A 14,975-nucleotide genomic window follows, 5' to 3' on the forward strand; every position below is an offset into this window, starting at 1 on the left:
ATCTCAAAAAAAATTAAATTAAATTAAATTTTAAAAAATTGTTAAGTCTCCTTTTTTGTTTTCTTTTGTTTTTGAGATGGAGTCTCCCTCTGTTGTCCGGGCTGGAGTGCAGTGGTGCAATCTCAGCTCACTGCAACCTCTGCTTCCTGGGATCAAGCGATTCTCCTGCCTTAGCCTCCCCAGTAGCTGGGACTACAGGCATGCACCACCACCCTCAGCTAATTTTCGTATATTTAGTAGAGATGGAGTTTCACCATGTTAACCAGGCTGGTCTCAAACTCCTGGCCTCGAGTGATCTGCCCACCTCAGCCTCCCAAAGTGGTAGGATCGCGGGCATGAGCCACCGCCCCTGGCCCAAAAGTGTCCTCTAAAGCACACAAGACACCTGGTTTTCTGAGGGCGGAACGTGCAGGAGGAAAGAGAAAACTTCTCTCCAAGAAATGGAGACAATTTATTGCATTTTAAAATCATGCAACTTTTTTTTTTTTTTTGGAGACAGATTCTTGCTCTGCTGCTCAGGCTGCATGCAGTGCAGTGGCACGATCTCAGCTCACTGCAACCTCCACCTCCGGGTTCAAGTGATTCTCCTGTCTTAGCCTCCCGAGTAGCTGGGGCTATAGGCATGTGCCACCATGCCCGGCTAATTTTTGTATTTTTAGTAGAGATGGGGTTTCGCCATGTTGGCCAGGCTGCTCTTGAACTCCTGACCTCAGGTGATCTGCCCATCTCAGCCTCCCAAAGTACTGGGATTACAGGGGTGAGCTACCACACCCAGCAACATTATTTTTCCTTTTTTGGGGGGTGGGGGGTGGGAACGGACTCTCACTCTGTCGCCCAGGCCTGCAGTGGCACTATCTCAGCTCACTTCAACCTCGGTCTCCTGGGTTCAAGTGATTCTCCTGTCTCAGCCTCCCGAGTAGCTGGGATTACAGGTGCCCGCCAAAACGCCTGGCTAATTTTTGTAGAGATGGGGTTTCCCCACGTTGGCCAGGCTGACCTCGAACTCCTGACTTCAGGTGATCTGCCTGCCTCAGCCTCACAAAGTTCTGGGATTACAGGCATGAGCCACTGCGCCCAGCCCTTTTTTTTTTCTTTTCCTTTTTTTTTTTTTTGAGATGGGAGTCTCACTCTGTTGCCCAGGCTGGACTGCAGAGGCGTGATCTTGGCTCACTGCAACCTCTGCCTCCCGGGTTCAAGTGACTGCTGTGCCTCAGTCTCCAGAGCAGCTGGGACTATAGTTGTTCACCACAACCAGCTAATTTTTGTATTTTTAGTAGAGTCAAAGTTTCACCATGTTGGTCAGCCTGGTCGCGAACTCCTGGCCTCAAGTGATCCGCCTGCCTCGGCCACCCAAAATGCAGGAATTACAGGACTGAGCCACTACGCCCCGGTCAGCAATGCAAATTTTTTTTTTTTTTCCTCGAGATGGAGTCTTGCTCTGTCACCCAGGCGGGGGTACAGAAGCACGATCTCGGCTGACTGCACCCTCCCCCGCCTGAGTTCAAGCAATTCTCCTTCCTCAGCCTCCTGAGTATCTGGGATTATAGGCACCCACCACCACACCCAGCTAATTTTTGTATTTTTAGTAGAGACAGGGTTTCACCAAGTTGGCCAGGCTGGTCTTGAACTGCTGACCTCGTGATCCACCTGTCTCAGCCTCCTAAAGTGCTGGGATTACAAGCGTGAGCCACCGCACCCTGCCTGCCAATGTAACTTCTAAGTCGTCTTCACAAAATGGGCTGTCGTCTCAAAGCATCAGAAACTGTAAAATCCTCTGAGCACATACTGCAGTCCCCAAGTTCCTCTCCCTGTTGAAAGCAGGCAACCACTGCCATACCACACTCTCAGGTGTAAGAGTGGGATAGGTACACTTTTGGAGATCCACAAATAGGGAAGTTAATGCTTTTTCCCAAGCAAAACTGAAAGCAGTGCTCCGATGCACCAGGCCCAATGGCTATTTTCCTCACTGTAAAGCTTCTTTGTCTCCAGCCCATTCCATTAGGGTTGAAAAGTGAGAAGCAGACCAAAACCTTTGCCTTGGACAGAGTTACCAAAACATGAGAGATGACCACATACCTGTGGTCTGGATACCCAGTAAGTCTTTAAGGTACTTCTCCAAGGAATCTTTCGGAATTTCCATCGTCTTTTTCACAGGCCGAGTGTTTGGAACACCTACTCTCAATGTAAAACCCAAGAGAGCTTCTAATTCCTTTACTGCAGTCTCTGGGTCATTAACCTGGTTTCAGAGAGAATATGTAGATGTATATTTTTTGTTGTTGTTATTTTTCCCTTCTTTTCACAGAATGTTGAGAATATATATACATACATATTTTTAATTTTACAAGTCATGATAGTACAGGTGTAGAGAATATATAATGAACAGGTGCCAGCAGTCAATCCTGGCCTTAGGGGCCCCTATCTGTTTCCTAGGAGGTGTCTGAAATGTTTGTTCCCCTGTGCCATAAAGACATAAATGAACATAAATTTAATTTACTCAGCAAGGCCATTTTTGCTTCCTGCAGAAAGGGTACACTCGCCAGCAGTTTTGCCACAAGAGTACACCAAACAAAGGAGACAGGGTCATTTATAACCTGACGCATCCACCCTACTGCTGTGTCTGGTTTCCATTGGCTGGAATGGGACTTTACATTCTGTATTTGTCCTGACTGGCTAGCAACTTAGAACATTTTAAAAGAGGCAAAGGTAGAGGAGAACAAAGGAAGGAGGAGGTAACTTGTGGAATGCTGAGAAAGGTAAAAACACCTTCAAATAAGGAAGAGGAACATGCTATGACCTAATGCTTGCTTGGACCAGTATAAGCATGCCAGAGCAGATATTTAGGCTAAATTGTGGGAGCTAAGAACATAAAGTACGTTGATTTCTTTATCACGGCTAGCAGATTTTTAACAATGTTAGCACAGGTCTTCAAATAAATTTTGCTTCTAAGAGAAGTTACTATTTATTCCTAATTAAATGGGGAGGAAAGTCTTTGAAGAGGAACCTCTACTTTACTTTTTACAATTCCCCCTCTTTTTATTTTATAATTTCTCTTCAAACTTGTTTAATATGTTTTGACTTAATTGCTTTGTTTGTCCCTCCAATAGAAGTAATTTTTCCAAATAGGGTGGAGGAGAGTTAGGAGTTAACTCTGTAAGTGTGGCAGAGACAAGATTTTGTATAAAACTTTGAAGGCCAGGCACGGTAGCTCATGCCTCTAATCCCAGCACTTTGGGAGGCTGAGGTGGGTGGATCATGGGGTCAGGAGTTCGAGACCAGCCTGACCAACATGGTGAAATCCCATCACTACTAAAAATACAAAAAAAATAACCGGGCATGGTGGGGTGCCACTGCAATCCCAGCTACTGGGGAGGCTGAGGCAGGAGAATCACTTGAACCTGGGAGGCAGAGGTTGCAGTGAGCCGAGATTGAGCCACTGCCCTCCAGCCTAGACAACAGAGTGAGACTCCATCTCAAAACAAACAAACAAAAAAACTTTGAAGGCAGGGAATAATATAACAGCCTACAAGAATAAGTACACCTGGCCGGGCGCGGTGGCTCACGCCTGTAATCCTAGCACTTTGGGAGGCTGAGGCTGGCGGATCACGAGGTCAGGAGATCGAGACCAGCCTGACCAACATAGTGAAACCCTGTCTCTACTAAAAATACAAAAATTAGCCAGGCGTAGTAGCAGGCGCCTATAGTCCCAGCTACTCGGGAGGCTGAGGCAGGAGAATGGCGTGAACCTGGGAGGCGGAGCTTGCAGTGAGCCGAGATCGCGCCACTGCACTCCAGCCTGGGCGACAGAGCAAGACTCCGTCTCAAAAAAAAAAAAGAATAAGTACACCAATAACAAGAGCAAATGAGGTGAGAACTGAAGTTAAAACTTCTTTTTATCCACTGAACCAATGTTTTATTATTTTAGAAAATGGGTTATTTATTTTAGAATTTTTGGCAAGTTTATCAGATAGGGCTGTTAATCGTGTAGCACTTTTGTTTTAGTCCATCAGGGGCAGTACTACTAGGAATGAAGGTACAACATTGAGTTTTAATTATGAAACAAACATCTTTTTTTTGCTATTATTATTATTATTATTATTAGAGACAGAGTCTTGCTCTGTCATCCAGGCTGGAGTGCAGTGGCGCGATCTCGGCTAGCTGCAAGCTCCAACTCCTGGGTTGACGCCATTCTCCTGCATCAGCCTCCCGAATAGCTGGGACTACAGGTGCCCGCTACCATGCCCGGTTAATTTTTTGTATTTTTTTTTAGTAGAGACAGGGTTTCACTGTGTTAGCCAGATGGTCTCAATCTCCTGACCTCGTGATCTGCCTGCCTTCGCCTCCCAAAATGCCAGGATTACAGGCGTGAACCACTGCACCCGGCCGTTTTTTGCTAATATTATATTTAAAGCTATTTTATTTTTCTAGGCCATCTGGCTGGTAGGTCCTAATAGCACTTGAACACAAATTTAATTTACTCAGCAAGGCTATTTTTACGTCCTGTAAAAAGGGTACACTCGCCAGCAGTTTTGCCATGAAAGTATACCGAACAAAGGAGACAGGGTTATTTATAACCTGACACGTCCACCCTACTGCTGTGTCCAGTTTCCATTGGCTGGAATGAGACTTTACATTCTGTATTTGTCCTAATTGGCTAGCAACTTAAAGCTTTTTAAAAGAGGCAAAGGTAGAGGAAAACAAAGGAAGAAGGAAGTAACTTGTAAAATGCTGAGAAAAATAAAAACACCTTCAAATAAAGAAGAGGAACAAGCTATGACCCAATACTTGCTTGGACCAGTATTAGCATGCCAAGGCAAATATTTAGACTAAATTGTGGGACCTAAAAACATAAAATACATTAATTTCTTTATTGCAGCTAGCAAATATTTAAAAATGTTAGCATGGCTGGGCGCGGTGGCTCACACCTGTAATCCCAGCACTTTGGGAGACCGAGGCAGGTGGATCACGAGGTCAGGAGATCGAGACCATCCTGGCTAACATGGTGAAACTCCGTCTCTACTAAAAATACAAAAAGTTAGCCAGACGCCTGTAGTCCCAGCTACTTGGGAGGCTGAGGCAGGAGAATGGTGTGAACCCAGGAGGTGGAGCTTGCAGTGAGCTGAGACTGCACGACTGCACTCCAGCCTGGGCGACAGAATGGGACTCCATCTTGAAAAAAAAAAAAAAGCACAGTTCTTTCAATAAATTTTGCTTCTAAAACAAGTTACTATTTATTCCTAATTAAATAACAGGAAAGTCTTTAAAGAAAAACCTCTACTTTACTTTTTTTTTTTTTTGAGATGGAGTCTCGCTCTGTCGCCCAGGCTGGAGTGCAGTGGTGCAATCTCAGCTCACTGCAAGCTCCGTCTCCCGGGTTCACGCCATTCTCCTGCCTCAGCCTCTCCGAGTAGCTGGGACTACAGGCGCCCTCCACCACACCTGGCTAATTTTTTTGTATTTTTAGTAGAGACGGGGTTTCACCGTGGTCTCGATCTCCTGACCTCGTGATCTGCCCACCTCGGCCTCCCAAAGTGCTGGGATTACAAGGGTGAGCCACCATGCCCAGCCTACTTTACTTTTTACAAAGGGTAGTCCTTTAGAGGGAAATTATCAAATAAGTCAGTGCTCTGAGGAAGGCCTTCAGACCCAGGATATTTAGCTAATGAGGGAGCAGTAGAATGAGTTTCCTCTTCCCATTTAACTCCTAACCACACTGAACTTTCTATCCTGCAGAGAGAAGCACTGGTCAAGGGTTCACAAAACAGCTAGGCATGATGGTGTGCACCCACAGTTCCGGCCACTTGGGAAGCTTGAGGTGAGAGGACTGCTGGAGTCCAGGATTTCAAAGCCCTGGGCAACTTAGGAAGACCTCATCTCAAAAAAGATTCATGGCTGGTCGTGGTGAGGCCGTGAATCTTTGGGAGGCGAGGTGGGCAGATTTCCTGAGCTTAGGAGTTTGAGACCAGCTTGGGCAACATGGTGAAACCCTGTCTTTACTAAAATACAAAAAATTAACCGGACATGGTGGCATGTGCCTGTCGTCCCAGCTACTCGGGGGCTGACACACGAGAATTGCTTGAACCAGGGAGGCAGAGGTTACAGTGAGCCAAGATCATGCCACTGTATTCCAGCCTGGGTGACAAAGTGAAACTCTGTTTAATAAAAAAAAAGCACAATACCCTCTTGTGCCAAGAAGAAAGAAGATTATGCTGCAATGTTTGCTCTTGCCCTACAGGCCCATCAGCTCAATGATGAAAACCCAAACATAGAAGAACAAAAGCCAGGCGTGGTGGCTCATACCTGTAATCTCAGCACTTTGGGAGGGTAAGGTGGGCAGATCGCTTGAGCCCAGGAGTTTGAGACCAGCTTGGGCAACATGGCAAAACCTTGTCTATAAAAGATACAAAAATTAGTTGGGTGTGGTGGTGTATGCCTCTGGTCAGCTACTCAGGAGACTGAGGTAGGAGGATCACTTAAGCCCAGGAGGTTGAGGCTACAGAGAGCTATGATTGCACCACTGCACTCCAGCCTGGGTGACACAACAAGCCCCTGTATGAGAAAAAAAAAAAGAATAGGAAAAAGTTGGCATGAGACCCCCTCACATGGCTTCTCGTGCTTTACAGCAGTGAGCTGCATGGCCTGCATGGCTGGTGGCCACTGGCTCTCCACTTAAGGCAGCATCACTGGATCATGAGGACAGTGTGAACACCTCCACAAAGGTCTTAAGCCTGCCATTCACCTCCTCTCCTATCTCTTTTCTCAACCTGCCTTCTCAGTACCTGTTTGTCTTGCTTCCCATTGAAAATACAAGCAACTAGTCACATAGATTTCATAATTAACACAAAATAGCATGACTATGGAAACATAGGGGGAAACCCTAAGGAAAGCTAGAGCTACAAATGTAAAAAGATTACAGAGAAACGTTGCACTAGTGGCTGGTGCATGGGAGCGGTGTTCAAAAATTACTATTACCTTAATGATGTGAATACCAAGGCTGGCAGCTGCTTTTAGATTTGGTCCAAGGTCATCAAGAAACACGGACTCGGAGGGCTGCAGGCCAAGCCGCTCCAAGCACAGCTTGTAGATCCTAGGGTCTGGCTTACAGATCCCTTGCATGCAGGACTCCACGATCTGATGGAGGGACAGGAATGAGAGATGAATGTCCCGAAAGGTGGAGCTCCCACATGCACGCTGGTAAACTTTTTGAAAGGAAAAGCATAAGAAGGACAGTTGAGATTTATTATAACAAGTAATTTAAGAGTGTTATGATATAAAATGATGTTGCCTTCTTACATTGAGTAATTTGACAATACTGGGTTACAACGTGGGGGCAAACTCGAGAAACCACTGCCTGTTTCAGACACTGTGACCCTGTGCAAACAAGCAAAGTCATAATGGGCCTCAGTGCCATCATCAATAAAATGGGAATAATATTAGTAGTCATCTTACCTATCTTAGCTTAAGTGAGTTCCAAAATGACAAAGCATTTGGCTAATGTCACATCTTGGGGCTAAAAAGAGCAGAAGAAAAGCTGTACACGTCAGTTTTATGGAAAGTATTTTACCATTTTTTTTTTCCAGAAAGAAGACACTGTTACAGGTATAAAATAAATATGAAGTTAGTGTTTATTTCAGAGGTTAAAAACCCATCCATACTCCATTTAGACAGAAATTCCATGGGAGGGCTGACACTGTTCCTGACATGCTAAGAGGCTTCTGTACTCTGATGACCTTGCTTCAGCCACGTATCTGATCCAGAATGGGTGGGGGGTGCTGCTGAGAGTTCAGGAGAACACGGGGAAAGCCTTCTCAGTGTCAGGCTGTCTCTGATCCACTGATTCCCCAAAAGTCCTTTTACAGTGTCCCCAGGGCTTCATCTCCTATAGAGTGGGCGCAAGACAGCCACATAGCTTATAACCAATATCCTCTGATCTGCCGCAAGAACAGAACTAAATCTCTGACTTGCCACTTGGAACGACCCAAGCTCTCCAAGGCCAAGGACAAACCCAATGGCCCCTCTCTCTACCCTACACTTGCATTCTCGGTTGGGTGAGAACTGCCCTTTCAGGTAAATAAATGTCTGGAATAAACTGGACCTTTCTACTTTCTCTTGTCTCCTAAGGACCTGAATGAGCTAAAAAAAAAAAGCCTAAGAAGCTACCCTAAAGAAAACGTCAATAGTGAGAAGTACAGAAGCAGGGTGTCTCAGACACCAGTCGATGTAATGCACCAGATGGAAGCGGCAGAGCTGTACTGGCTGAGACAAGAGAAGGGAGAGTGGAGAGAATTGGGGGGGATGCGGCTAAGTTCCAGGATGCATTCGGCTCCTCTCACTAGGTGAATTACATTTGGGGGAAGTAAAATAAATTCTTAAGATTTATTTGATAAGATCTCTAGCCTTCTCTTTCTTTTATATTTTGCACATGATAGCATGAACTTATTCAGGGCTTCTATTACTTTCTTGGCAAAGCAGGAACTGTGGGAACAAGGTCACTGTTTTTCCAAATGTAGATCAAATAAAAATGATTTTATTTATCAAGGCCCTATCCCAGGAAGATGGAGAGGAAGCCTCCTTCTCAAGGTAGGCATGACAGAGGCTGTGTGATAAGAGAAAAGCATGGACAGAATCTGAAGTCCTTCATTGCATCTTGGGGTATCTCACCCCAGCTGCAAGGCAGAATCACCTGTGGAGCTTTTTCGAAATACACATGCCTGGATCCCAACTAGACCTACTCAATGAAAGCCTCCAGGAAAACAGACCCAGCATCTGTACAAACTCCCAGGTCATGTGATGTGTAGGCAGAGTTGAAAATCTTTAATCTCACTGGCACAACGAAGGGTACAAATACACCCAGGCATAGGCAGATGTAGGGCTAAGGTAATATGCCACTTCCTGGACCCAGCAAAAGTAGCTCTAACAAAGATGGAAAGAATCAGAAAGGGGCTCTGGTAGCAAAATGTCCAATACTTGAATTATCAGAGAAATCTAATCCGATGTTTTCCAGAGGCTACCATGACTCTCACTATATTTCGTGAGCTGTTCCCTTTTGCACTGACTCAGAATATCTTTGGAGGAATGGGTCAGGGGAAGGGTCCTTCTGATCCATCACAACTCTAAAAGGTGCTGGAAGATCAACTGCCAATCTGGGCTTTGGAGTCTCTAAAGGGAATTATCACTGCTGTTGGTAATAAGACAAAAACAAACATTTTTAAAGTAGCCAAATAGGACCGAGCACGGTGGCTCATGCCTGTAATCTCAGCACTTTGGGAGGCTGAGGTGGGTTGGCCACTTGAGGTCTGAAGTTTGAGACCATCCTGGCCAACACAGTGAAACCCAGTCTCTAATATTAATAAAAAACACAAAAACTAGCCAGGCGTGGTGGCATGCACCTGTACTCTCAGCTACTACGAGGCTGAGGCATGAGAACTCCTTGAACCCAGGAGGTGGAGGATGCAAAGAGCCGAGATTGCACCACTGAACTCCAACCTGGGTGACAGAGAGAGACCTTCTCTCAAGGAAAAAAAAAGAGAGTACCCAAATAGGGGCCAGGCATGGTGGCTCATGCCTGTAATCCCAGCACTTTGGGAGGCTGAGGTGGGCAGATAACTTGAGGTCAGGAGTTCGAGACTAGCCTGGCCAACATGGTGAAACCCTGTCTCTACTAAAAATTCAGGGGTGGTGGTGCCAGGGGTGGTGGTGCATGCCTGTAATCACAGCTACTCAGGAGGCTGAGGCAGGAGAACTGCTTGAGCCTGGAAGGCAGAGGTTGCAGTGAGCTGAGATGGTGCCACTGTACTTTAGCCTGGGCAACAGAGCGAGATTGTCTCAAAAATATATATATAAATATAAAAAAATAAATAGGTCAGGCACGGTGGCTCATACTTGTAATCCCATCACTTTGAGAGGCTGAAACAGGTGGATCGCTTGAGGTTGGGAGTTCGAGACCAGCCTGGCCAACATGGTAAAACCCCCGTCTCTACTAAAAATATAAAAATTAGCCAGGCATGGTGGCACACATCTGTAATTCCAGCTACTCAGGAGGCTGAGGCATGAGAATTGCTTGAACCTGGGAAGCAGAGGTTGCAGTGAGCTGAGATTGAGCCACTGCACTCCAGCCTGGGTTACAGAGTGAGACTCCATCTCAAAATAAAAAAATAAAAATAAATAAATAAGCACCCAAATATAGCCAAGCATATCAAAACAATAGGTTTATCACATGACAGGTTGGGATACACACATGGAGCAGATGGATTTCGTATGGAAGTAAATCAGGCTGAGGAGGGCAGTGAAGTTTTATTGGACAGCACTGGTCTAGGAACTAATGTCACAGAAATAGAAGGCAACATAGTTGGTCTTAGAAAAGGCCAAAGGATCCATTAAGATATGAGGGTTGATAGAGATGCTTGTGTTATATGAAGACTAAGGTTTGAATTTAGAATGTAAAGCTGAAGTGTCAACCAGTAATCAAATGCCATAAATGTCTCATCTTGCTAAGAACACAGTGATATCTTAAAGGGTCTGTTTTCAACCTATTGCATTTAAACCTAACTTAGTCTAGTGTCTAAAGGAAAAACTCCCTCACTCAAGATCTGCTAGAAGACAGCATTTAACATTGCACCCTGAAGCAAGGGCACAGATTCTGTTCCAATGGTTTTCAATTAGCTCAAGCTTACCACATCAAACTGTTTCCGGTCCAGGGGCAAAAAGCTTTTCTTGTTGGGAAGATAAAAATTATTGCTCAAGACTGCAGTCTGAAGACCTTTTGCCCGAATTTGAGTTATGGCCTCAGTCATCACTGGGAACTGCTTTGCCACTGGCTCACTGGTCAGCAGAGAGAAAAATGAGTCCACAGGCACGGAGGTCTTTGACTAAGAACAGGAGAGGGCACAGGAGAACAGCAATCATTAAGAGTGACAAACACTCATGGCCAACAGAAAAAAAAAATGCTTATTCCTGGCGTCCTTCTGCTCTCTGGCTACAAGAGCCCAGGCTCACAGCTTGCTGCTTGCAGGAAGTGTGTTCCTCAGCCCCTGTGCTGAACTCTCATATAAGGTTTTTAAAAGTTACCTAGGACTAGAGTTACAGGCTGGGCACAGTGGCTCACACCTGTAATCCCAGCACTTTGGGAGGCTGAGGTGGGAAGACTGCTTGAGCTCAGAAGTTTGACACCAGCCTGGGCAACAAAGTGAGATCTAAAAAAAAATTTTTTTTAACTTAGCCAGGCTTGGTGGCATATACCTGTGGTCCCAGCTACTCAGGAGGCTGAGGTGGGAGGATGGCTTGAGCCTGGGAGATTGGGGTTGCAGTGAGCTATAAATCAAGCCATTGCACTCCAGCCTGAGCAACAGAGTAGGGAATGGAGCTATTTATATCAATACTACAATTAAATGAATTCTTTATTCTGCTCATGGATTGCTAGTTGAAAAAAAACAGCATATCATAAAAGGATACAGTGAACTCTAAAAGTATATGAAGTATATATAATTTAATTTTTAATGATTGAGAAGTCATTTAATGCTTTTTGTATTGCCTCAGTAACACCATTATGAACTTTAGTTTCTGATCAATTTTTTTCTTGTTTTTAAATTCAATCTGTGTGGGTTTTGAAAACTCTTATAAGGCCGGGCACGGTGGCTCATGCCTGTAATCCCAGCACTTTGGGAGGCTGAGGCAGGCAGATCACGAGGTCAGGAGATCAAGACCATCCTGGCTAGCATGGTGAAACCCCATCTCTACTAAAAATGCAAAAAATTAGCCAGGCATGGTGGCACGCACCTGTAGTCCCAGCTACTCAGGAGGTGGAGGCAGGAGAATAGCTTGAACCCAGGAGATGGAGGTTGCAGTGAGCCGAGATCATGCCACTGCACTCCAGCCTGGGCAACAGAGCAAGACTCCGTCTCAAAAAAAGAAAAAAAAACTCTTATATTATCACATTTCAAAATGTGCAAAGGCAAGTCTGCTATTTTATATATACATATACACACACAGATTTTAGAACAGCTTTACTGAAATATAATTCACATGCCATGCAAGTCACCTATTTAAAGAGTACAATTCAATGGTTTTTAATATATTTACAAAGTTGTGCAACCATCACTGCCATCAATTTTAGGACATTTTCATTACTCTAAAGAGCAAACCAGCCAGGCACGGTGGCTCACGCCTGTAATCCCAGCACTTTGGGAGGCCAAGGTGGGTGGATCACAAGGTCAAGAGATCGAGACCATCCTGGCCAACATGGTGAAACCCCGTCTCTACTAAAAATACAAAAATTAGCTGGGGCTGGTGGCATGTGCCTGTAATCCCAGCTACTCAGGAGGCTGAGGCAGGAGAATCACCTGAACCCGGGAGGCAGAGGTTGCAGTGAGCCGAGATCACTCCACTGCACTCCAGCCTCGGCGACAGAGCGAGACTCTGTCTCAAAAAAAAAATTTAAAAAAAAAAAAGAGTAAACCGTACCCATTAACAGTCACTCCTCATTTCCCCCAAAGTCTCCTTGTACTAGAAAACCACCAATCTACTTTCTATCTCTATGGGTTTGCCTATTCTGGACATTTTACACAGATGGAATCATATACCATGCAGTCTTTTTTGATTGGCTTCTTTCACTTTGCATAATGTTTTTCAAAGTTTACTATTATATATACACATATATGTTTATTTATATATATCTATAAATTGTGGAAAATATATGTAACACAAAATTTACTATTTTAACCTTTTTTTTTTTTTTTTTTTGAGATGGAGTCTTACTCTGTCACCCAGGCTGGAGTGCAGTGGTGTGATCTCGATCCCAGCTCAATGTAACCTCTGCCTCCCGGATTCAAGGAATTCTCCTGCCTCAGCCTCCCAGGTAGCTGGGATTACAGATGCCCACCACCACGCCTGGTTAAATTTTGTATTTTTAGAAGAGACGGGGTTTCACCATGTTGGCCAGGCTGGTCTTGAACTCCTGACCTCAGGTGATCCGCCCACCTTGGCCTCCCAAAATGCTGGGATTACAGGCGTGAGCCACCACACTCAACCATTTTTAAGTACACAGTGCAGTGGCATTAAGTACAGTCGTGTTGTCATGCAACCATCACCATCACCACCATCTACCTACAGAACTTTTCTTACTATATTTTAAATTGTATTTTAGTAGAGCTATTATGGTTGCATGAGTTATATCAAGAGCTTAGAACTGTGCACAGTACAGAAAAAATGTTCAATATTATTATTGCTTTAAATAAGCTTTTTTATCAAAGCCATTATGTAGACAGCTCCTGTTTCAGTATCTATTAGAGGGGAGATTTCAGGTTGTTGAATGCATGGAGGTGCTGGGAGGAGGGTGGCAGGCCCAGAAAGGGCACAGTGGCTCTAAAACCTTTGCCCCCAGGTATCTTGTCATCTGGCTGTTCATTTGTATCCTTCATAATATCCTTTATAATACACCAGAAAACATTTAAAAAATATATGCTGGAGGAACTTAGTAAAGAATTTTTTTTTTTTTGAGACAGAGTCTTGTTATGTTGCCCAGGCTGGAGTGCAGTGGCATGGTCATGGCTCACTGAAGTCTCAGTCTCTAGGGCTCAAGCCTCAGCCTCCTGAATAGCTGGGACCACAGGTGTGCACCACTATGCCTCGCTAATTTTTTTAATTTTTTATAGAGACGAGGTCTGGCTATGTTGCCTAAGCTGGTCTCAAACTCCAGAGTTCAAACACTTTTCCTGTCTCAACCTCCCAAAGTGTTGAAGTTACAGGCATGAACCACCATGCCCGGCTAAGAATATTTTTAGTTATTCATATATGAATTGAACATTGAACACCTAGGGGTGAAAAAAATAACTTTATTATTTTTTTTGAGACAGTTTCGCTCTTGTTGCTCAAGTTGGAGTGCAATGGCATGATAGCTCACTGCAACCTCTACCCCGAGGTTCAAGCAATTCTCCTGCCTCAGCCTCCCAAATAGCTGGGATTACAGGTGTAATGCCACCAGAGCTGGCTAATTTTTTGTATTTTTAGTAGAAACGGGGTTTCACAATGTTAGTTAGCCAGGCTAGTCTCGAACTCCTGACCTCAGGTGATCCACCCCCTGGGCCTCCCAAAGTGCTGGGATTATAAGCATGAGCCACTGCGCCTGGCCTAAGAAATAACTTTAAAACATGTAATGGGTTATTAGGTTTCACTTTATTTTCAGTTTAACTAACTTATACATGAATGTTGCAATCACTACTCAAGGCAAAAAGAAAAATATGGAAATGTAGGTATGTTTATCACTCACCATTTCAGAGCAAAGTCTCCCAAATTCTTGTAAAAAACCCTCTGCTGTTATTTCTGCTCTCATAAATCTCATCCAGGGCCCATTTTCACCACCTTCCATCAAGGCCTTTAATATAGTTCCAGAAGGGATACGATTCTGTACCTCCCATTCTATAGGAAGTAAAATATGCAAAAGTGGAATACATTGACACACGCTGGGGTTTAGGGAGCTCAGGAAAATTACCATACCAGTTCCTGCAGCCTCGCTGTACTGCCAGGGTGGATGCTGTTGGAAATTTGCAGACATTCATGAAATGCAAAATCTCAACCTTAGACCCCCAGAGGAAGAGCAATGCTAATGTGTACGACAGAGAGCACACTGCTGTGAAGCATCAGATCCTTAGTGGTTGCTTGAGAGGACTCCGGGCACTGCATGATGAATTTTCTTCCTTGGTCTCATATTCACTGGACCATATGTTAGGTCACTTAACTGGACCTGGCAGAGACTATGGAAGCACATGAAGGAATAAGCCAGATCCTGGTGGCCCCCAAAACATGCCCTTCCTTCTATAAGCTATAGTAATTCTTCACAGCATGGAGTGAGTACACTGAAATGTTCACCTGAAATGCTGTCTTTGTGGATAAGGAAGGAAATTTCTTCTTTTTTTCAGAAAAAGCCTCACTCAGTCACCCAGGCTAGAGTGCAGTGGTACAATCTAAGCTCATTGCAACCTCCA

At 44.6% G+C, this 14,975-nt stretch overlaps 1 protein-coding gene across 1 annotated transcript in view; it reads right to left on the reverse strand.

The window, feature by feature from the left end:
* LOC100579370 (acyl-CoA dehydrogenase family member 10-like) overlaps positions 1-14,485 on the reverse strand; it is a 57,849-nt gene extending 43,364 nt beyond the window's left edge. Inside the window, 4 exon segments of the mRNA XM_030808665.1 lie at positions 2,077-2,236; positions 6,970-7,128; positions 10,671-10,865; positions 14,261-14,485. Coding sequence (XP_030664525.1) covers positions 2,077-2,236; positions 6,970-7,128; positions 10,671-10,865; positions 14,261-14,485 — 739 coding nt within the window.
* Between the last annotated feature and the right edge of the window lie 490 nt (positions 14,486-14,975).

Source organism: Nomascus leucogenys, unplaced genomic scaffold (genome assembly GCF_006542625.1).
Source record: "Nomascus leucogenys isolate Asia unplaced genomic scaffold, Asia_NLE_v1 000710F_116640_qpd_obj, whole genome shotgun sequence".
NCBI lineage: Eukaryota > Metazoa > Chordata > Mammalia > Primates > Hylobatidae > Nomascus > Nomascus leucogenys.